This window comes from Gossypium hirsutum, chromosome A12 (genome assembly GCF_007990345.1).
Source record: "Gossypium hirsutum isolate 1008001.06 chromosome A12, Gossypium_hirsutum_v2.1, whole genome shotgun sequence".
Taxonomy (NCBI): domain Eukaryota; kingdom Viridiplantae; phylum Streptophyta; class Magnoliopsida; order Malvales; family Malvaceae; genus Gossypium; species Gossypium hirsutum.
In genome coordinates, this window is record NC_053435.1 from 5,746,795 (window position 1) to 5,772,037 (window position 25,243).

The window sequence follows — 25,243 nt, forward strand, 5'->3', positions numbered from 1 at the left end:
CTCCGTGAATTGATATGAATATACATATATATAACTTGGGAGCAGATGCCTAGTATTTCTGTGAAAATTGCAAGAAACGTTGATTCAACAAATAGGCTTCTTTGCTCAGAACAAAAAAAAATGGCAGCCACTCGATCCAACAGTTTCCCCCGCTCATCTAGACAACACCCACTAGCAACAGAAGTTAATGAGCATTTGAATAGATTGAGGGCTTCTAAAGAGGCATCTACTTCATCATCATCAATAAGCCATAAACTAAATGGCTTTCAAGATTTGTATGATTGTGTTGTTAAGTTTCTTCAGTTGCCTCTGTCCCACCATGCTTTAGCCCACGAATGTGCTGATGAGTTGTTGGATGGTTCTCTTAGACTCCTCGACCTTTGCAGCACTGCTAAAGATATTGTGCTGCAAACAAAAGAAAACGCAAGTGAACTTCAATCGGCTTTGCGTCGAAGGAAAATCGGTGAAGCCGAGATCGTAAGTGAAGTGAGGAAATACATGAGCTCCAGGAAAGTTGCCAAAAAGACTATCCACAAGGCATTGGGAAACGTGAAGGTCATGTACAAGCTTAATTTTGAGCCTAAATAAACATAACCTAACTACCCAATTAAAATCTAATATAAACCCAAAATCCTTAGCCCAAAACACTAACCCAACCCAAAAAAAAAATCAGAAAAAGAAAACCCTAATCCCACCTATTCCACCACCTTTGTTGGTCACCCACCTTGGCCACCTACTCCACCACCCTTGTTGGCCACCCACCTTGGCCACCTAAACCACCCCAACCACTCCACTTGCTTACAAAAAATTTATTTATAAAATTTGGCTATAAAAGCCATTCAAGACTATGTTAGAAGGTTATTTTTTGTTTTTTGGAAAGGCTAGTTTTTGGAGATTAATCAAATATCAAAGCAAAAGAGGTTTCTTTTGTCTATTCTCATCTTAAGTTCTTTGTTTGTTTATTGTTTTCCTTTCAATTTTATTTTGTTTTTTTATATGAAAGTAAAAATAAAAGTAAGAAGCTTACCCATATTTTCATTACCGGAAAAAGTTTTTTTTGAGGTCCGGCCGCCGTGTACGGTGGCGCCGATGGCGGCCCGTGGATGTCCATGACCGAAGCAAAGCCGGACCAACGGCCGGATTTAGAAAAGAGGGAGAAAGAGAGTTGAGAGCTTTGTTGTATTTTTTTATTTTATTATTTTTACTATTATTTATATTATTATTATTATTTCTCATGTATATATTATTATTTATATTATTATATTATATATGCCCTCTCCATATTTATTTATATTATTACTATCATTATTGTTACTTCTATTATTTTTTATTTCTGACTACTATTATTATATATATATGTATTATTGTTTGTATTAATATTATTATTATTATCACCCCTATTGTTATTACTTTACTTTTGTATTCTAATATATTATTAATATTACTCATATTTTCATTATTTTTGCTATTACTATTATTATTATATATTAGTGTATATTTTTATGTATATATATATATATTTATATATAGTATTGTTTTTTATTACTTTAATTTAATATTTTTATTATATTTGCTTTTTGTATTTCTATATTTATTATTATTATATAGTAGTGTGTATTTCTATTATATACATATATATATTTATATATAGTATTATTATTTACTTTACTTTAATATTATTCTTATTATCATTATATCCAACCCAATAATAATTCTTTCATAAAAGTAATATTCCGTATTTGGTAATTCGAGACAATCGTGCCCTAACTTACTAGGTTTCGATTTTTCTCCTTTAACCTAAATAACGGAATACTCTTTTAAATCGCGACATGAGTTTTGAAAAATGCTTATTCTCGGAGATACGAGGTGCTGTGCCCTAACTTACTGGGTGTAACACCCCGTACCCGAGACCGTTGCCGGAGTCGGACACGAGGGGTTAACAGACTTAATTCACTTATTTGCACAGTCCATTTTAAATTTCCAGACGAGCTGGCTAACTGCGTCACTGTCACCTTAAAAATCATATCTCATGTTCCAAAACTCGAAAACCATTTCCGTAAATTTTTCCTGAAACGAGACTCATATATCCATCTAAAAATTTTTTCTAGAATTTTTGGTCGATCCAATTAGTACAGTTTATTAGTTAAAGTCTCCCCTGTTACAGGGTTCGACTGCTCTGACCTTCTTGCATTACGACTTATATATCTCCCTGTACAGGGCTTCAATACTTAAGCCGTTTATTTCTATTGAAACTATACTCAAAAAGGAATCTATACATATATGGCATGACTTATAATTATCTCAGGTTAATTTATAATGAATTTCCAAAGTCAGATCAGGGGATCCAGAAATTGCTCTGGCCCTATTCCACGAAAACTTAAATATCTCTTAAAATCCGACTCATATGACCGTTTCGTTTCTTCCATATGAAAGTAGATTCATCAAGGTTCGATTACATAATTTATTCACTATTTAACTCCATTCCTACTATTTTTAGTGATTTTTCAAATTCACACCACTGCTGCTGTCAGCATCTGCCTTTAGGGTAGACTTTACCTATTACATAGTTTCCATGATTTAACTAACCCTTTAGCATATATAGCACAAAATATGATTGTGATTAACCATTCCAATGGCCAATCATTGCCAAGCATGTCCACACCTCCCAATGACCATATACATACAAGATGATTATAACATTATGCTCAAAATACGTATATAAGCCATTTTCGCATGGCTATCCAAATTTATACAAAACCATAGGGTACATGACCAACAACAAAAAGGGTAGTCCTATACATGCCATTTTCAGAGTTCAACCAAAAGTGTACCAAAAGGGCTTTGATAGTGTGGACGACTTCAACTTCGAAAATCCCGAGTCCGATAGCTGACGAACCAAAATCTATAAAACAGAGATTCAAAGAAACGGAGTAAGCATTAAATGCTTAGTAAGTTTTGAGCCATGAAATTAGACACAACTAAAGTGTAGCATTCATATGGCTAAACGCATAATTTCATATGCACAAATTCTCAATATCATACTTACTTCACATTACCAATCCTTATATTCATACACAAAAGATCAACTTAGCCAAAGGCCGGTAGCTCATTTATCGACTGAGCGAATACCATTTGTAAGGGATCAACTAATTCAATGCATATACGAAATATACCTCATCGCTGGGATTTTATGAGCGTATTAATTGAAACTATTACAGCAAGGTCACTCATTCCCAAGCCAAGTACCTTCGGGATTTAACCGGATATAGCTACTCGCTCGAATGCCTTCGGGACATAGCCCGGATATAGTAACTCGCACAAATGCCTTCGGGACTTAGCCCGGATATAGCAACTCGCACAAATGCCTTCAGGACTTAGCCCGGATATAGTAACTCGCACAAATGCCTTCGGGACTTAGCCCGGATATAGTAACTCACACAAATGCCTTCGGGACTTAGTCCGGAACTAGTCACTAGCGCAAATGCCTTCGGGACTTAGCCCGGTTATCATCCAAATATTCATGCACATATCAATAAATCATGACACATCTAAATTTCATTTTCATAATTAGAGTTCAAACACAAGTCACGTATTAAGCAATCCCATTTTCGGCTCACTAGCCACATACAAATAGCATGGTTTAGTTTGCTTTATGACACGATCTCTATGCACATACGGCTACCCGTCATACGTATAGACTAATTAACTCAACATATAATTCAAGTAGAATCATCACATTACCGTATATTTGTTATGCTCATACGTCATGACTTAATCAAATCGTAAACTAAGTCTTTTTACTCGAAAACTTACCTCGGATGTTGTCGAACGATTTCGATGGCTATTCGACCACTTTTTCCTTCCCTTTATCGGATTTAGTTCCCCTTTGCTCTTGAGCTTAATTTAACAAATAAATTGATTTAATCATTTGAGCATCGAAAAGAGGAACTCAAGGTACTTAGCCTATATATATACATTAGACATTAAAGTCACATACATATGAAGTCATGAATCAACTCAACATATTAACCCACACTCCCTTTTAGCCGATTGTCTATGCCAAGATAAAAGCATCGATATGCTTGCCTCTAACCGAATACATGCAACACCAATCTTCTTCCTATGGCCGAATATGCATGTCTATGTAGGCCGATTATATGCTTAATACTTCCTACAAGTATCGTTACTTGTATTGATTATATATCATCTTGTTTCAAGTTCAAAACTCGGCTAATACGCATATATACACTAGTAATCAAATACTAACATTTTGCACTTCACCTACCATTTCACATCTACTTTCTACCATGGCCGAATGCATCAAGACACCATACCATTCAATTTTGGTCATGGGTTACACAAATAACTTAATGTCTAACTCAAAAATGCCAAAAAGAAAATCCAAGAGTCATCAATCACCATCACATGTATCATTACAAAGCTTCACACTTAGCATGCAAATGACATCAACACAAATCCACCTTAGGCGAAACTTAACTCATCTTCATGCCTCATCACCACAACATCAAACATCAACCAAGAAGACAACACCCATGGCCGAATATCATCTCCATCTCATAGCAAAGATTTAAACCATGGGCTAGGTAGAACTCAAACTAACAACTAAAAACATGCATGAATCTCATGGACAACATCAAACATACCTTAGTCTAGCAACCCACCATAGCCGATTTTTCTCAAAGCTCCCTTTCCTTCTTTTCTTTCTTCTATTCGGCCAAGAACAACATGAGAGCTTTTTTTTTCTTTTTTTTTCTTCTAGGTACGGCACAATGGGGGGAGAACCACACACATTTTTTTTTGTTTCTCCTCCTACTAACACTAATATTTTATTGCCCATGTTCTTTATTTTATTATTCCTAACATAATGCATAAACCCAACATGTTTATGACATGTTTTAGCCATAACAATTTGTCCACCCTCATGCTCATGGCCGACCACTACTAATTAGGGGGGAAAATTGACATACAAGTCCACCCTTTGATTTCATGCACTAATTGATCCTTATAGATTAACCTATCACATTTCAAAAGTGTCACACCTAAGTCCTATTGACTAAATTCACATGCAATTTACTAAATCGGAGCTTAAAACTTTCACACATTCATAATCACATACTTTAGACAATAAATATCATATTCAAATAATTTGGTGACTCGGTTTAGCGGTCCCGAAACCACTTTCTGACTAGGGTCACTTTAGGGCTGTCACACTGGGTATGGCATTTAGTTACCTCGAAATAAGATTTTTACAAGTAAAGGCAATATTCAGTGTTCGGGAATTCGAGGAAACGTGCCCTAACTTACTGGGTTTCGATTTTCCTCGTTCACCTTAACTAACTGAATAACCTTTTGAAATACATGAACTTTTATATAAAAGGCAAACTCGCTCTCGAAAATTCAAGATGTCGCGTCCTAACTTACTGGATGTGACATTTTATATTGTGAGACGAGAATGTCCTTAACATTTGAGCATTTTCTTTACAAAGAGGGATCGTATTTTAAATTCTTTCAAGTTTTCAAATTTTCGACACTAAGACACTAATTAATCAACTAGGTACCAATTTTGGGCGTATCGAGGGTGCTAATCCTTCCTCGTGCATAACCGACTCCCGAACTCATTTTCTGATTTTCGTAGACCAAAAATTATCGTTTTAGTAAATCTTAACTTTTATTAAAATGATTAATTTAAGGTGATCCGATCACACCTAAAAAGATTGGTGGCAACTTCTGTTTTCGTTTTTTTTCTCCAAGTCGATACCCGTTTTTTCAAAAAAATGGTTACGACAGCTTGGCGACTCCACTGGGGACTTTTATAAGAGAGTCAAGCCACAAGTTGATTAACTTTTTGTCTTTTTTCGAAAATTGAGAATTTGGTTTTGATATACGATCTCTTCATTACGTTTCACCCGTTTTTCGTACTATTTTCATCATTTTATTCCTATTTTCTTTAATCGTTTCAAGTTTTTATGCATATATCTTCTCGCATTGCATTGCATGACCGTTGTGGTCACACCCTTAAGTGATAGTGAGAAACTACGCCTTCGTGGGGTTTTCACCTCCGTGCAGGATAGTGGATCACTTTCGGAATACATCCGTACCTATGGTTTCGTGAGATTTTCATCTCCGTGTAGCCATAGGGAAATGTATTCTTCTGAATTGAACTCGATTCAAATGAGCCTATAATGGGTGAGGATCGAGGAATCTGCTGGTTCAGGTACCCTTACTCTAGAACCAAACCACATATAGAGAGACCTAGGAGCCTACCCTAGGTAGAGCCACTCCGAACCCCTAGTGGTCACCCGAATTACTTTATTTGTTATTTATTTATCCTGCACTAACGTGTTTTATTTTTGTTTTGTTTATAATTGCATTACATTACATCATCCTAGGAAGGAGGTGTTGATTCATATTTGATTGCTAAATAGAACAGTTTGTCATAAGAAAATGAATTTTTTGATAAAGTGGATTATAATACGGTTGTCTAAATATGGTCTAAGTGAACACATGAAAAAAGACTGATAGCCCGTGAAGAAATACAAGACTTTGCTTCATTACCTGAAGACAGAAACTGAAAAAGATTATTCGAGAGCCGTCACATCTTGACCTTCTTAAAGGAGCTGACAAGTATCACAGTAATAAGTGAGCAACGAGTCACAGCCTGGATCGAGCAAAAAAGGAGTTAATATAGACATCTCTTGGAGAATTCGTCAAACTCGACCATAAGATCCGGATATGAAGAGGAAGATAGGTGTCTTCACTTGGAATACAAGAGAAAAGCCGTATATGTAGTCCGTTTTATGTAAAGGAATTTGCTTTCTAGAAAAGTTGTTCTAATGAAATTAAATTTAGAATCAATGCCTTCCTTTTTTTTTGCGTTCATGCATTTGCATTACATTACATCAAAGAAAAGAATGTGTTGATTCGAAATTCGATTCCTAAATAGAATAGTTTGTCATAAGGAAACAAATTTCTTGATAAAGTGGATTATAGTGTGGTCGTCTGAATATAGTCTAAATAAACACGACGAGAGAAAGCTGATGTCCACGGAGGAATGCATGATGTAATTGCCGGAGATTCAAGCCAACAAAAGTTATCCAAGAGCATGACGAGAGAAAGCCAGAAGTCTACGAAGGAATACATGACTTGATTTAATTGTCGACGAAGATTATCCAAGAGCCGGCACTTTTTGATGAGTATCATGGAGATAAGCGAGCAAGAGATCGAGGCTCAGATTAAGTAGCAAGGAACTAGCAAAGGCATCTCTTGGAGAATTTACAGGATTCGACCATGAAGAAAAGATCAGCGTTTACTTGGACTATGAAGGGCAATACCGCATATGTAATCTATTTTCATGTAAAGAAATATGTTTTCTAGAAAAGTTATTCTAATGGAATTGAATTCAAGATCAACATCTTCCTTTCTTTTGTATTCGTTCTATACATTTGCATTACATTGAAACATTTGCATTAAACTTTCACTAAAGAACCCTGATTAAAAAAAATTATTTCAGTTAATCTGGAAACCAATGAGAATCAAGCAACTGAACACAGCCACTATACCCGCCGTAAAACCAAAGCAATGGACCAGAGATTAGAAATGATAGAACAAATGCAAAGGGAGATACAAGAACAATTACAAGCGCAGATGCAAGAGTAACTGGCTAAGATACAGCAAGATATGAGGGACCATATGTTGGAGTCCCAGAAAAGCATGATGGACCAATTAACTCATCTATTGGTTGGCGGATTAGAAAAAAGGAAAAGCCCTTTGATCAATGCGGGAGAAGATAATGAAGATCCTACCTACCCTCCAGGTTTTGCCCCAGTAGACGTTCAGACACAACCTGACATGTACCCAAGAAGGCCATCGGTCACAATTAGGCCCCAACTATTTCAGGCCGGTGTTTCAGCACCGATAAATTATTAGGCCGGCTCGGGCTCTAATCCAGGGGATAACCCGACCAGTCCTGTGGTCCTCAATCTCGATGAAGTAACAGAAGCAGAAAAGACAAGGGTAGAACTCCCGAGAGAGCTTGAAGAAAGGTGTAGATGGTTGGAAGAAAAATTTAAAGAAATGGAAAGCACCGACTATCGTGGTGGAATCGATGCTAAGGAATTAAGTTTGGTTCCGGACTTGATAATCCCTCCCAAGTTCAAAACTCCGAAATTTGATAAATACAACGGGACTAGTTGTCCCGAAGCTCACATCACTATGTTCTGCAGACGAATGGCAGGCCATGTCAATAATGACCAACTATTAATTCACTGCTTCTAAGAAAGTCTGGTTGGGGCCGCTTCTAGATGGTACAACCAGCTGAGTCGCGCCCAGATCAGTTCATGGAAAGATTTAGCACAAGCCTTCATGAAGCAGTACGGTCATGTGGTAGACATAGCCCCTGATAGAATCACTTTACAGAATATGGAGGAGAAGCATAATGAGAGCTTTAGGCAGTACGCCCAGCGATGGAGAGAAATGGCCACACAGGTCCAACCCCCTCTGTTGGAAAAGGAAACCACTATGCTCTTCATCAATACCCTGAAGGCACCTTTTATTAACCACATGCTGGGTAGCGCAACCAAGAGTTTTTCGGACATAGTAATGTCTGGAGAAATGATAGAAAATGCCATAAGATGTGGGAAAATAGAGGCTGGGGAAAACGCTAAGAGGCTAGCGCCGAGAAAGAAAGAGCACGAGGTGAATAATGTGAGCTCATATTCGAAATCGATCACCGTAATCCAACCAAGGTCGACACCTACTGGACAGCAGGGCCCACCCAGACAAGAGCCCAACATAAAACAAAATAGGGAGAAACTTCAATTTACGCCCATTCCAATGACGTACAAGGAGTTATACCAGAGTTTATTTGATGCACATGTCGTGTCTCCCTTCTATCTAAAGCCAATGCAACCTCCATACCCCAAATGGTATGATGCAAATGCCCAATGTGAATACCATGCGGGAGCCACAGGACACTCGATAGAAAACTGCACCACTTTTAAGAAATTGGTTGAAAGACTCATCAACATGGGGATTGTGAAATTTGATGATGCATCCAATACAGAGAGCCCATTACCTAACCATGGGGATAAGGGAATAAATGTGATAATCGAGAGTTCGGGGAAAGAAATTAAGATGAGTATTGCAGAAGTGAATACCCCGTTGGAGGAAGTTTGGAAGAAAATGGTGGAAAGAGGGTTGATAGCACAGAATTCAAGGGTCAGACCTCGAGAAGCGAAGAATTATTGTGAGTTCCACGATCAAGAGGATCATGAGATTCAGAAATGCAGCCAATTCAGGGCTTTAGTACAAGGATTGATGGATAATAAGGAGCTGGAATTCTTCGAATATGTCGGGAGCCTGGAAGAAGCAGATGTGTGTGCCTCTGAAGAGGGGTCGACGAAGGACGTTTACAAAGTCAACCACCCAGTGGTTATCATATCACGTCCGAGAATGAATGAAGCCGGGGCACAAGTTGCGCTAAAAGTCGTGATAGCCCGTTGCTTTTCCTTATAAAGATAGCAAAAGGGCACCGTGGAACTATAGCTGCAATGTGACATTCCCGGGAGAGGAGACCCCGATCAATGCTTCAGAGAAAGTTCAAGGCGAAGGTTTTTATACGCGCAGCGGAAGGCGTTATACCCCAAATATAAAAGTCGAACAAGTTAAATAAAAATCATTAGCAATTGAGCAAAAGAAAGAGAAGCCGCCGGGGCCTGAACCAACTGTTAATGAATCAGTGACTGAAAAAGAAGCCAAGGAATTCTTAAAATTCCTAAAGCACAGTGAATATAGTGTCGTAGAATATTTGTACAAACAGCCAGCGCGTATATCGGTACTGACCTTACTTTTAAGTTCTGAAACCCATCGCAGCGCATTGATGAAGGTGCTGAATGAAACTTATGTTGCTAACGATATCTCTGTAAACAAACTGGACCGCTTAGTCAACAATATAAGTGCCGACAACTTTATATTCTTCAATGACGATGAGGTACCGCCAGGAGGCCGACGATCAACTAAAGCTTTGCACATCACGACTCGCTGTAAAGGGTACATGTTACCGGGGGTATTGATTGACAATGGGTCTGCACTGAATGTCCTACCCCTATCTACGCTGAGTAGGTTACCAGTGGATAGTTCCCATATGAAGACATGCCAAAATGTAGTGAGAGCATTTGATGGCATGGAAAGGAAGGTAATGGGGAGAATTGAAGTACCCCTCTTAATCGGGCCGAGCACATACGAGGTAGATTTCTTGGTCATGGACATTAAGCCTTCGTATAATTGCCTATTGGGGAGACCGTGGATACACTCGGCGGGGGCAGTCCCTTCATCGCTGCATCAAAAGTTGAAATTAGTGACCGAAGGTCAGTTAGTAACAATCAATGCTGAAGAGGACATCATTGCGGCAATAACCAGTGATGCCCCATATCTGGAGGCCAATGATGAAGCAATCGAGTGCTCTTTTCGATCTTTGGAGTTTGTGAACGCGACGTTCATCATCGAAGGAAATAAGATTCCAATGCCCAGGTTATCTGAGACTACAAGAATGGGACTACGGCTAACTATTGGAAAAGGGGCTCTACCCGGAAGAGGACTGTAACAGCCCGATTTTGGGTCTAGTCAGAACAGTGGTTTCGGGACCACAAACCCGACGAGAAAAAAAATTTTATTTTTATTATATTTTTATAGTCTATAAATTTATGAAAATATTTCGTAAAAATTTCATTCGAAAATTTTGACGTTTGAGCACTCAATTTAGTCAAAAGGACTAAATTGTAAAAAGTGCAAAAGTTGAGTTCTTTATATATGAGGTGCCTAATTGTTATGAGTTTTAAATTGAAAGTCCTTATGTGATAATTATTCCTTTAATAAGTTAGTGAATGGATATTTGTTTGGTATTTTTGATATTTGGTTGAAATAAAAAGGGTAATTTTGTAAATTAATTAAAATAACCTAATAAGACAAAAATGATAAAAGCTATCATTTTTTTTCCATTCTTTCTTCTTCAACCGTGGGAAAGAACTGAAAATGGCAGCCATGGATGAGCTCCATTCGGCCAAGCTTCTATGGCTTATATAGGTACGGTTTTTGTCTCGTTTTTAATGATTTTCGTATTTTTGAGATCCCTGAAGCTTAAATTTTCTATTTCTACCAATTGATTGAAAAGAAATTAGAGTTTAAAAATTTACCCATTCATGATATGGTTGTGTTTTGATGATTTATAGTGGATAATGAATGTTTGATGTGTTAAATATGAGTTTTATTCAATGAATTTCGGTAAAAATATCAAAAAGGGGTTAAATTGTAAAAGTTATAAATTGGTCATAAGTGTGTGAATTAGTGAAAATTTGGAGTTGCCATAGAAGAGAAAAATGTTCAGCATGTCTTAAACCTTATAGAAATTGAATAAAAATTAATTTACGAGCATTGGGGCAAAAGTGCAAATATGCAAAAGTTTAGGGGTCAAAATGAAAATTTGTAAAAATATGATTTTTAGACCCATATGAATATTGTGACTGATTGGTGGGCTAAATGTGATGTTATAGATGATGAAAATTGAGACTTGGACCTAGAACGGAAAGAAATCGATTTATGGACGAGTATGTCCTTTTCACCTTTGTGGTATTGAGGTAAGTTCGTATGTAAACAATACCATGCTATACATGTATTTAAATGTTATCATTACATGAATTGTACAGATATTAAGGTGTATGTGATTAATAGAAATATGATAAGACAAAGCCTTAATAGACGAGGAAAAATCCCGTTTGAACCTTAGGAATAGAATAGGATACGAGTGACATGTCACTAGGAATTATGAGTCTATATGACTAGCTCGAGAGTGAGCATTGAAATGTAATGAGATATGAGGTAGCTTTAGCTACAATTGAGGCACTTATGTGCAAAGGCTTTTCCGAGTATCCAATTAGTATTCCAAGTGTTCAACGGGCAATCCAAGGAAAGAGTTGATGATGGTCCCAATGAGGTAAGTCATTGGTGAGTATGCACTCGAGCTATGTTACGAGTTGTGCAAGTATGTATACTAATCCTATGAGAACGCCTTGATATGTGATGATCTATGATGCATAATATGTGTTCTTACCATGATGGATAAAATGGTGTTGTATTAATATTATGAACGATGACCATGAATGAGTAACTTAGCCTTAACAGATTTGAGTTATTGCAGTAGTGTAATTTTGAAAATACACTAAAAATAGTGGAAAATGAGTTAGAGGCAGAATAAAATATGGGATTAAAGCTTAATGAGTCTATTTTCACATGAAAGAAATAGAGGAAGAAAAAGAATTCTATATTGTGTGATATTTAAATTCTTGTGAAACAGGGTCTGAATGAATTTGAGATCCCCTGTTTTGATTTTATAAATTCACCGTAAATTGTGCAAAAAATTATTAAGAGTCATACCTTACCTGCATAGATTCCTTATTGAGTCTATTTTTAAGGGCAACAAACAGCATGGTCATTGGAATTCTGTACATGGAGAAATTTGATTCGTAGTGCATAGGGGTCAGAGTAGTCATACCCTGAAACAGGGGAAAATTTAACTAATAAAATGTACTAAATGGATTTACCAAAAATTCTAGAAAAAAATTAGTAAGTAGAAATATGAGTCTAGTTTCAAGAGAAATAGACGAGAACATTATTCGAATCCTGTACTATGAGATAATTGAACTTTAGTGCAGAAGGGTTGAAATTGTCAGACAGTGAATCAGGAGCAAACTTGAGGAATAAAATGTACTAATTGGCTAAGTCAAAAATTCTGGAAATTTTATGAAAGAAAGATAAATGAGTCTAGTTTCAGGTAAAATTAACGGAACTTAATTTTGAGTTTCGTAGCTCCAGATATAAATATTTTAGTGACTGTTGAGCAGGAAGACAGCTTGTAGTGAACTTGAGAATATGTTGTAAACATTGATAAAACAAGTTAATGAGTTGCTTATTGTTTTCATATGAACTTACTAAGCGAAAGCTTACCCCCCTTCTTTCCCATGTTTTCTAGAGTTTCCAGGTTAGCTCGGGTTGGAGGCCGTCAGAGATATTATCACCCTATCGAGTTAACGTTATCTGAGTAAGTAAACTCAAGTGATTTGAGTCTATGGCATGTATAGGGTTTTAATGTGAGTATGTAATATTATGATTTAGCCAAAGGCATTGGCTTGTTATTAAGGTAGTATTAGTCATGTAAATTGGCCTATGTTGGCTAATGACATTATGGGCCTATATGATTATTCTTATGCATGTATGTTATTATCTCTTGTGATGTGGCTTACAACATGTATGCCTGGAGATTGAATTGAGATTCATTGATGAGCTAGTAACTAATGCAGGATTAAGTGATTGGTAAATAGTTAATAATGCTTCATGAATGGTTTGTGATGTAATGATAGTTATGTCTAGTATGTGGTAATGATATGGGCAAATTCTATAATATTTATTGCATAAGAAAATAACTTGAGCATAACATGTTTGTAGATGTTTAAGAGCTCATTTATGCCACGTTGTTTGTTATTGGATAAGTATGTATCTATGCATGTGGTGTGAGAGTGACAAAAGGCTTGATAATTAGCCTATTTCTGGCCACACGGCCTGAGCACATGGGCGTGTGAAGCCTTAACGCAAGAGATTTTTCTAAGTTTTTCATGAGTTTTCGATTGGGTCCCGAACCGCCCCGAATGCATGTATTGGGCCTCGTAAGCTCGCATAAGGAACAAATTGCATGTGAAAAGAAAAGTTTTTAACTATTTGAGATTTTATGGCCCTATTTAGTATGAAAATGTTAGTAAAAGTCAGGTAGCACCTCGAACCCCGTCCCGGCGTCGGATGCAGGCGAGGGGTGTTACAAGGACTCAGGAGATACCTCCAAGGAAGGATTAATGTACCAATGATGAAGGACAAACAAGACCATTTTGGGTTAGGCTTTAAGCCGGACATGAAACAAAGAAAGAAAGAACTTGAGAAGAAGCAAGAAAGAAGGAGAGCGCGATTGAACGGGGGAGAAAGCGAATGGGAACCAATGATCTTCCCCTATATATCGAAGACTTTTGTGTCTGGAGGGGTCATTCACTCCGAGCGGAAGACGTCGGGAAAGGAAATCTTGGAAGGAATGATGGAGAGTTTGGACATCAACACCACATATGAAGAAGGGACGGGGGTAGAGAATTTATCAGGCATTCGCCCCTATGAGCCGGGAAGTGTTCTGAATAATTGGACTGCAGAAGAGATTCCTGTAGTCTTTAGAACTAACTCAGAGTAATGTCCAAAACACACTTATTGCTCTAGGCCTAGGAGTAACAAGTGTCCTTTTGAGAAATAGGCTTATGTTCGAAATCGTTATTTCAATGAAATGCATCCTTTTGACTTATTCCGTACAAATATTCTTTTATTCTTTCATTCATGATCATACCACACATATCATTGTTCTTAGATTCTCTTGTTCTTTGCATCTTCCTTCACACCTACCACAGGTCTCCAGATATCAATGACGCGAGTGACGTTGCTACTAATTCAGAATCTCCTTTTGAGCGAGATATGTGTCTGGAGGGATCCCAAGACTTTGAGGATGACGGAGACTGTAACTTATCCCCTGATTTGTTAAGGATGGTAGAACACGAGGAGAAATAGATTCTACCCCACAAAGAGACCGTAGAAGTCGTGAACTTGGGAGATGAACTAGAAAGGAGAGAAGTAAAGATCGGAGCTTGCATCACCACAGAGACAAAGTGGGACCTTATTGAGTTACACCAAGAGTTCAAGGATGTCTTTGCATGGTCATATCAGGATATGCCTGGGCTAAGTACTGACCTTGTGGTACACAGGCTCCCCATCAAAGAAGAATGCAAGCCAGTTCAGCAAAAGCTTCGAAGGATGCGGCCCGATGTTCTATTGAAAATAAAAGAGGAGGTCAAGAAGCAATTTGATACTGGTTTCTTACAAGTAGTTAAGTACTCAGAATGGGTAGCCAACATCTTCCCCGTCCCTAAAAAAGATGGAAAGGTACGAATGTGTGTAGACTACAAAGACTTAAACAAGGCCAGCCCGAAAGATAATTTCCCGTTGCCTCATATCGACACCTTAGTGGACAACACGGCAGGTTACTCACTCTTCTCCTTCATGGATGGTTTCTCGGGGTACAATCAGATCAAGATGCATCCTGAAGACATGAATAAAACCACATTTGTGACCATGTGGGGAACCTTTGCTATAAAGTAATGTCGTTCGGATTGAAAAATGCGGGAGCAACATATCAGAGAGCCATGGTAACCCTATTTCATGATATGATGCATAAAGAAATTGAAGTCTATGTCGACGACATGATCGCCAAATCTCGGACTGAAGAAGAGCATGTGCAAGTCTTGAGGAAATTATTTTTGAGGTTGAGAAAATTCCAATTGAAACTCAATCCCGCAAAATGTACCTTCGGAGCCAGGTCAGGTAAACTGCTAGGATTCGTGGTCAGTGGAAAAGGGATTGAGATTGACCCAGATAAAGTCAAAGCCATACAAGAGTTACCTCCACCATGTACTCAGAAAGAAGTTCGAGGATTCCTAGGAAGACTAAATTACATCGCTCGGTTTATTTCACAACTAACCGAGAAATGTGACCCCATATTCCGTCTCCTTAAGAAACACAACCCTGGTGGTTGGGACGAGGAATGCCAGAAGACTTTCGACAAAGTTAAGCAATATTTGTCTAATGCCCCAGTGTTGACACCTCCTAATCCAGATAAGCCACTGATACTGTATTTGACAGTATTTGAAAATTCTATAGGATGCATGCTTGGCCAACACGATGAATCGGGAAGGAAAGAAAGAGCGATATATTACCTCAGTAAAAAGTTTACTAAGTGTGAGACGAGATACTCGTTCATTGAAAAGTTGTGCTGTGCCTTGATCTGGACAACCCGAAGACTGAGACAATACATGTTGTATCACACAACTTGGCTAATCTCTAAAATGGACCCTCTGAAGTACTTGATAGAGTCGACTGCCTTGAACAGGAGAATGGCCCGATGGCAAATTTTACTTTCTGAATTTGATATAGTCTACGTGAACCAGAAGGCCGTAAAAGGGAGTGCGATAGCAGATTTCCTAGCCAGCAGATCCCTAGAGGACTACGAGCCTCTAAACTTTGACTTCCCAAATGAAGATCTAATGTACGTAGCAACCACTGAAGAAGACCCTCAAGAAGGTCATCCTTGGAAGCTAAACTTTGACGGAGCATCGAATGCCGTGGGCAATAGAATCGGGGCAGTCCTGGTATCCCCGAGCGGAGATCATTATCCCTTCACTAGTAAATTGGATTTTGACTGCATGAACAATATGGTAGAATATGAAGCATGCTCATGGGAATACGTGCGGCCATAGAACGTAAAATCAAGATGTTAAAGGTATATGGAGATTCTGCCCTAGTGATTTATCAACTCAAAGGTGAATGGGAGACAAGAGACCCCAAATTGATCAATTACCGGAGGTTGATCCTTGAGTTAATTAAAGAGTTTGATAATATTGTCTTCTACTACCTCCCACGAGAAGAAAATCAGATGGCTGATGCTCTAGCAACTTTAGCTTCTATGATTAAGGTGAACCAACCAGAGGATGTGAAACCAATCTAAATGAGCATTTACAAGGCCCCGGCTCATTGTTACAACCTCGAAGAAGAAGAGGAAAATGATGATTGCCCTTGGTACCATGATATCCTACGATATGTGAAGAATTGTGAGTACCCCGACCAAGCTACTGAGAACGACAAGAGAACGTTGAGAAGACTGGCCAGTGACTATGTCTTAGATGGGGAGATCCTATACAAAAGAAGGAAGGATCAGGTACTATTAAGATGTGTAGACGCCATTGAGGCTAAGAAAATCTTAGAAGAAGTCCACGAGGGCGTCTGCGAGACACATGCTAATGGTTTTACAATGGCCAGGCAAATTATGAGGTTCGGTTATTGTTGGTCCACCATGGAAGGAGACTGTATTAACTACGCTAAAAGATGTCATAAGTGCCAAATCTATGGAGACAAGATTAATGTACCTCCCTCACCTCTGCATGTCATGACTTCGCCATGGCCTTTCTCGATGTGGGGCATGGATGTTATTAGGCCAATTTTGCCAAAAGCTTCAAATGGGCATCGTTTCATCTTTGTGGTCATCGATTATTTCACCAAATGGGTGGAGGACGCTTCATATGCCAATGTCACTAAATCAGCAGTTAGCAAGTTCCTGAAAAAGGAAATCATCTGTCGATATGGAATGCCGAAAAGGATCATATCTGACAATGCATTAAATTTGAACAACAGCACGATGGCGGATGTCTGCAGTCAGTTCAAGGTCAGACACCACAACTTGTCACCGTATCGCCCGAAGATGAACGGAGCAGTCGAAGCAGCCAATAAGAACATCAAGAAGATTGTAGGAAAGATGACAGAAACTTATAAAGATTGGCATGAGAAGCTACCATTCGCCCTCTATGCTTATCGAACGTCTATCAGAACTTCTACTGGGGCAACGCCTTTCTCATTAGTCTATGGAATGGAGGCAGTTTTACCTATCGAGGTCGAGATTCCTTCCTCAAATTTTTGTCAGAAGTAAAGATGGATGAAGGAGAATGGATCCAGTCCCGATACAATCAGCTAAATTTGATTGAAGAAAAGAGGCTGCGGGCTATTCGCCATGGTCAGATGTACCAAAAGCGTATGATGCGAGCTTACAACAAAAAGGTTCGTCCCAGAGAGTTCCACAAGGGAGACCTAGTACTGAAAAAAATCCTGCCCATACAAAAAGACTTCAGAGGAAAATGGATGTCGAATTGGGAAGGGCCTTATGTGGTGAAGAAAGCCTTTTCTAGCGGAGCATTGATATTGGCTGAAATGGATGGCAAGACATTATCCAATCCTGTGAATTCGGATTTGGTTAAGAAATACTTCGCCTAAAAAAAAGGAGAGGCTAGGGTGAAAACTCGCAAAGAGCACCTTGAGACCAAAGGGATTTTGAATTGAAAAGCCGTAAAGGGCGATTCAAATTTTGATCGAAGGTGGGGCATGCGATGGTCTTATGATACCTAAAATTAACAAGGAAGAGAGATGTTACGTTTTGGGGCATCTACAAGAGTAGTCTAGATCCTCTAAACACATATTGGGCAAAAAGGAGTCCTCAAGAAACAAGTGTAGAGAAGCTCACGTTGCGATATCTAGGGCACCTATTCCCTTCTTATTCATTTTGTATTCCAGCAATGTTTGTTGACCGTGATAAATCCATTCCCTTCAAATTTTGTTTCTGATAAATTTCAATTCCATCATTACTATGATCTTTTTCAAGCATTTTGCATTGAAATGATGATTAATGGACTAAAGACATTTTTGCAAAAAGAGTTCTGCATATTACTCTGAAAGTTTCTAAATAGTACAGGAACCTGAAACAGGACTTTTTTTTTAGAACTAACCAAACTCAAAGATTGGAAGTATCTGAGAAGAAAGAGTTTAAATTGGGACTACCTCTTCGGGTTTTCTGTTCAAAATTTGAGCTAAACAAGAAGACTGGGTACCATTTCAGTGAAAGAACCTTGATGAACAAAGAGCAATGGCAACCTAAACATTAAAAGGGATTCTCTCTCACAACATGTTGCACCTATACATTCATAGATCATTCATAACGCATCTGATTAGGAGCATTTGATTCATTTTGATCATAGCATCCTAATTCGTTGGCATAAGCATAAATACATAGAACTGATTCTACAGGTCATGTTCCTAGAATCAGTGAATTCACCAGACCTTAACCCCCCTAAGTAGTAGGGTAATAGGCTGAAAATTACAAATCTCGTCTCCCTGAAGTTGCAGTGGAACAGATCAAATCCAGCGAATTCTGTCTCCCTGAAGCCTCAGCAAAGCAGATTGAAGTCATTAGCCTTATCTCCCTGAAATGCAGTGGAGCAGACTGAAGATTACAAGTCTCATCTCCTTGAAGTCACAGTGGAGCAGGCTAAATGTACAGACCTTAAACCCCTAAGTAGTAGGGTAACAGATTGAATTCAAAGGGCTTTAACCCCCTAAGCAGTAGGGTAACAAGCCGAACTTGCAGATCTTATCACCCTAAGCAGTAGGAAAACAGATCAAAGACGATGGGCCTTAACCCCCTAAGCAGTAGGGTAATAGGCTGAAAATCATAGATCTTGCCTCCCTGAAGTTGCAGTGGAGCAGATCAAATACATCGAATTTTGCCTCCTCGAATGCAGTGAAGCAGATTCAAAACAACCAAGCTTTAACCCCCTAAGCAGTAGGGTAACAAGCTGAAGTTTATAGATATTATTGCCTTAAACCCCTAAGAAGTAGGGTAACAGGTTGAGTTTACAGATCTAAACACCTAAGCAGTAGGGAAACAGATCAATGATGACAAGCCTTAACCCCCTGAGCAGTAGGGTAACAGGTTGACAATCAAATATCTTCTCCCTGAAATGGCGTTGGAGCGGCTAAAAGCCACAGTAGATCTCCTTGAAGTTTCAGTGGATCTCTTTTCCCTGAAATGGCGTTGGAGTGGCTAAAAGCCACAGCAGATCTCCTTGAAGTTTCAGTGGATCTCTTCTCCCTGATATGGCGTTGGAGCGGCTAAAAGCCACAACAGATCTCCTTGAAGTTTCAATGGAATTGATTGAAGTCACGTGTCTTATCTCTATGGAGTTGCAGTGGAGCAGATCAAAACAAACCTTACCTTCTTGAAGTTGCAGTAGAGCAGGGAAGCGAAGCGAAGCAACAAGATTGGAATAAAACTACCTGGAGAAAAGGAGCGCTAAACAAGTCCAGACACAGTGAAACTGAGAAAAATTGGTCTTTCTTAAGTCTTTGCTCTGTTCTCGTTACATGACAACAAGCAAAGAAGGGCAGCTGTACAAGCCCAATTTTGGGCCCAAATAAACATAACCCAACTACCCAATTAAAACCCAATACAAACCCAAAACCCTTAGCCCAAAACACTAACCCAACCCAAAAAAAAATCAGAAAAAGAAAACCCTAATCCCACCTACTCCACCACCCTTGTTGGCCACCCACCTTGGCCACCTACTCCACCACCCTTGTTGGCCACCTAAACCACCCCAACCACTCCACTTGCTTACAAAAAATTTATTTGTAAAATTTGGCTATAAAAGCCATTCAAGACTATGTTAGAAGGTTGTTTTTTGTTTTTTGGAAAGGCTAGTTTTTGGAGATTAATCAAAGATCAAAGCAAAAGAGGTTTCTTTTGTCTATTCTCATCTTAAGTTCTTTGTTTGTTTATTGTTTTCCTTTCAATTTTTTTTATACGAAAGTAAAAATAAAAGTAGGAAGCTTACCCATATTTTCATTACCGAAAAAGGTTTTTTTTAAGGTCCGGCCGCCGTGCACGGTGGCGTCGATGGCGGCCCGTGGGGGTCCATGACCAAAGCAAAGCCGGACCACCAGCCGGATTTAGAAAAGAGGGAGAAAGAGAGTTGAGAGCTTTGTTTTATTTTTTTATTTTATTATTTTTACTATTATTTATATTATTATTTATCATGTATATATTATTATTTATATTATTATATTATATATGCCCTCTCCATATTTATTTATATTATTACTATCATTATTGTTACTTCTATTATTTTTTATTTCTGACTACTATTATTATTATATATATATGTATTATTGTTTGTATTAGTATTATTATTATTATCACCCCTATTGTTATTACTTTACTTTTGTATTCTAATATATTATTAATATTACTCATATTTTCATTATTTTTGCTATTACTATTATTATTATATATTAGTGTATATTTTTATGTATATATATATTTATATATAGTATTGTTTTTATTACTTTAATTTAATATTTTTATTATATTTGCTTTTTGTATTTCTATATTTATTATTATTATTATATAGTAGTGTGTATTTCTATTATATACATATATATTTATATATAGTATTATTATTTACTTTACTTTAATATTATTCTTATTATTATTATATCCAACCCAATAATAATTCTTTCATAAAAGTAATATTCCGTATTTGGTAATTCGAAACAATCGTGCCCTAACTTACTGGGTTTCGATTTTTCTCCTTTAACCTAAATAACGGAATACTCTATTAAATCGCGACATGAGTTTTGAAAAATGCTTATTCTCGGAGATACGAGGTGTTGTGCCCTAACTTACTGGGTATGGCATTTTGTTACCTCGAAATAAGATTTTTGCAAGTAAAGGCAATATTCGGTGTTCGGGAATTCGAGGAAACGTGCCTTAACTTACTGGGTTTCGATTTTCCTCGTTCACCTTAACTAACTGAATAACCTTTTGAAATACACGAACTTTTATATAAAAGGCAAGCTCGCTCTCGAAAATTCAAGATGTCGTGTCCTAACTTACTGGATGTGACATTTTATATTGTGAGACGAGAAGGTCCTTAACATTTGAGCATTTTCTTTACAAAGAGGGATCGTATTTTAAATTCTTTCAAGTTTTCAAATTTTCGACACTAAGACACTAATTAATCAACTAGGTACCAATTTTGGGCGTATCGAGGGTGCTAATCCTTCCTCATGCGTAACCGACTCCCGAACTCATTTTCTGATATTCATAGACCAAAAATTATCGTTTTTGTAAATCTTAACTTTTATTAAAATGATTAATTTAAGGTGATCCGATCACACCTAAAAAGATTGGAGGCGACTCCTGTTTTCGTTTTTTTCTCCAAATCGATACCCGTTTTTTCAAAAAAATGGTTACGACAGGTCATACAAAGGAAAAACACAGTCTCGCCTTCAGAAACTGTTAGCATGCTGAAGGAGATTGAAGCAGTGACTTGTTCTAAGTTTGAGGATTTGTTATCTCTCATCTCCGGACCAAAGCCTGGAAGTTGGTTATCAGTTTCAAAACTATTGCATCAAAGAAGAATAGCGTGCGAAGATGCTGGAAGGAACGTGAATGAATTCGAAAAGGTTGATGTTGCTTTGAAATCCTTCGGAATAACCAAATCTGATATCATAAATCTTGAGATGCAAAACCAGCTAAAAGATTTGGAGCTATTTATTCAGGATCTTGAAGATGGACTTGAATGCCTCTTCAGGTGTATGATCAAAGCAAGAGTCTCGTTTCTTAACATCCTTACCCTGTAAAAAACCAAACCCAATTTTGGATTACATCATGTATAGAAATCAAATATACATACATACATACATATAAATGAAATACTCTTTTCCATTTCCATACGACAAAAGCTCCCTATTGTTTTTCCTCTCTCAGTAGCATTTGTTTTAACCTTCTTTTCTTCTAGAGAAAACAAATAAGTTGCATAAAACAGTAACTAGATAGTAATGAAACAAAGTTAACCTTGGGTTTTTGTATATTACTTTCTTCTTAAATATGATGCAATTAATTTATCAAGTTTGAGGCTGGTAGGGTTCCTTTTGTCTCTAAATTAAACAACAATCAATCCATTCACATGGATGCATGCATTAATAGTGATAACAGCAAGCTTATATTCAAATCTATCACTCGTTTCAATTGATGAAAAATGGTGAGGCCAGCTTATTACCAAATATCAACCATTAAACTGCACTCTTTTTTTCTATTTGTTGGTAATATGTGTAGAAATTATTAAGTTTACATGCAGATATTGCCTCCCTCTGCCACAACAAGATAATCGTATAATAAACTCCACCCATTTTTCTGTTTGTTGCCAACATGTGCAACATGCACCTATTGCATGCAAATCACTTGTTTTTACAAATAGTTGAATTGTTGTAGGAACAAAACAATTCTCCAAATAGATAAGGGAGGTGAGTTTATGTCAACTGAATTTAACACCTTTCGTGAAGCAAATGGAACAAACAAAGAGTTCACAGCATCTTATACATCCAAGAAAAATCACGTAGCAAAATGCAAGAACTGCACTGTTGTTGAAATATGCAGAAGCATGGTGAAACAGTTGTCGCAAAAAGACCTAAATTGCGAAATCAATAAACCAAAAAAAATATATAAAACTTAGTCTAAAGTTAAATTTAAATTTGCTAAATACCTAAAATTCTAATTAAAACCTAAAAAATAAATAAATATAAAGGGCCTAAATTTTATCAAATTTAAGTAAGATCTAAACACCTAAACAACTTGTTAGAATTAAGTGATTCGAATCCTTATTTAAATAAAATACACTGGTAAAATAAAATAAAAGCAGAATCCATATAGAATTACACTTCTTTTATTTTATTTTAGAATAAAGTTTTATTAAACCTTATTAAATTTTATCTATTTGATATTTATTAGAATAAGGTGTTTCAGTCTTATTAGAATATGGCTTCACAAGCCTATAAATAGACATAGTCTATTCCTCTTGTAATAATTCGAATTAAACTTAGTGAATTTTCTTCTCCTCTGCCCGTGGTTTTTTTCCCGAAAGGGTTTTCACGTAAAAATTGGTGTGTTCTTTATTTTATTTTATTTTATTTTATTTTTTCACAAATTGGTATCAGAGCTTCCGAGTTGTTCATCTCGATCATGGTAATGGCGTCTTTGAGGTATGAAATTCCGCTGTTGGATCGCAGCACCAGATTTGCATTGTGGCAGATTAAGATGGAAGCAGTTCTTGCGCAGATGGATATGGAGAATGCCCTGTTAGGGATAGATAAGATGCCTTCGACATTAATAGATGAAGAGAAGAAGCGTAAGGATAGAAATGCGTTAACACAATTACATCTGCATTTGTCCAACAAAATTTTGCAGGATGTGATGAAAGAGAAGACCACCGCTGCATTATGGAAGAGGCTAGAACAAATATGTATGTCGAAAACTCTAACAAGCAAGTTGCATATAAAGCAGCGTCTTTATGCTCATCGTTTGGAGGAAGGTGCGTCTGTACACGAATAGTTAACAGTGTTTAAAGAAATTCTCTCAAACTTGGAGGCCATGGACGTTCAGTCTGATAAGGAAGATCTAGGGTTGATTCTACTTTGTTCGTTGCCCCCGTCTTATTCAACCTTTAGAGACACGATTTTATATAGCATCGAGTCTCTCATAGTTGATAAGGTTTATGATTCTTTCACCTCGTATGATAAGATGAAGCATCTTATGGTTAAACCCGACTCTTAGGGAGAGGGTCTCATTGTTCGTGGGAGACAAGATAGGAATGCTGATGATAATCGTGAAAGGACACAGGAACGGAATCCTCGCGGTAAATCTAAAGGTAGATCAAAGTCTTCAAACAGAGGTAAAACTTGTAACTTCTGCAAGAAGAAAGGGTACATTAAATCTGAGTGCTATAAGCTACAAAACAAGACTAAAAGTGAGGCTGCAAATCAAAATGGAAAACAACCAGAAAATTTCGGTGAAGCTGATGTTGTAGAAGATTACAGCGATGGTGAACTTCTAGTCACTTTAGTCAACAATTCTAAAGTGAGCGAGGAGTGGATACTTGATTCAGGCTGCACCTTCCACATGAGTCCCAATCGGGATTGGTTTACAACTTACAAAACAGTGTTTAAAGGTGTTGTTTTGATGGGAAATAATGCTTCGTGTAAAATCGCAGGTGTTGGAACAATTAAAGTTAAAATGTTTGATGGAGTTGTCAGAACACTTAGTGACGTACGAAATCTTCCAGAATTGAAAAGAAATTTAATTTCATTGAGTACTCTTGATTCAAAAGGGTACAGATACACAACTGAAAGTGGGGTTTTAAAGATTTCCAAAGGTTCCCTTGTTGTGATGAAAAGGCAGAGAAAGACTGCCAAGTTATATGTTTTGCAGGGTTCTATTGTTACTGGTGATGCAGTTGTCGCTTCCTCTTCCTTGTCAGATGATGATATTACTAAACTTTGGCATATGCGCCTAGGGCATATGAGTGAGAATGGCACGTCAGAATTGAGCAAAAGAGGACTTCTTGATGGGTAAGGAATTTGTAAACTGAATTTCTGTGAGCACTGTGTTTTTGGGAAGCAAAAGAGAGTTTGATTCACCAGAGGAATCCATAACACGAAGGAAACATTGGAGTATATTCATTCTGATCTGTAGGGGCCATCCAGAGTGCCTTCGAGAGGTGGAGCTAATTATATGCTAACCTATATTGATAATTTTTCCAAAAAATTTTGGGCATTCTTCTTAAAGTAGAAAGGCGATGTGTTTTCCACATTTAAGTCTTGGAAAATTATGATTGAAAAATAGACGGGAAAGCAAATAAAATACCTCCGCACAGAC

At 37.5% G+C, this 25,243-nt stretch overlaps 1 protein-coding gene and 1 long non-coding RNA gene across 2 annotated transcripts; both read left to right on the top strand.

Moving 5' to 3' along the window:
• The first annotated feature begins 120 nt into the window (after positions 1-120).
• LOC121211355 (uncharacterized) lies at positions 121-22,173 on the top strand. The gene is made up of 2 exons (XM_041084108.1): positions 121-555; positions 21,790-22,173. The coding sequence occupies exons 1-2, from the start codon at positions 121-123 to the stop codon at positions 22,171-22,173; spliced, it is 819 nt and encodes a 272-aa protein (XP_040940042.1).
• LOC121211335 (uncharacterized) lies at positions 10,807-13,447 on the top strand. The gene is made up of 3 exons (XR_005906651.1): positions 10,807-11,100; positions 11,568-11,651; positions 13,043-13,447. It is a non-coding gene; the product is annotated as an uncharacterized lncRNA (long non-coding RNA).
• Positions 22,174-25,243: the final 3,070 nt, after the last annotated feature.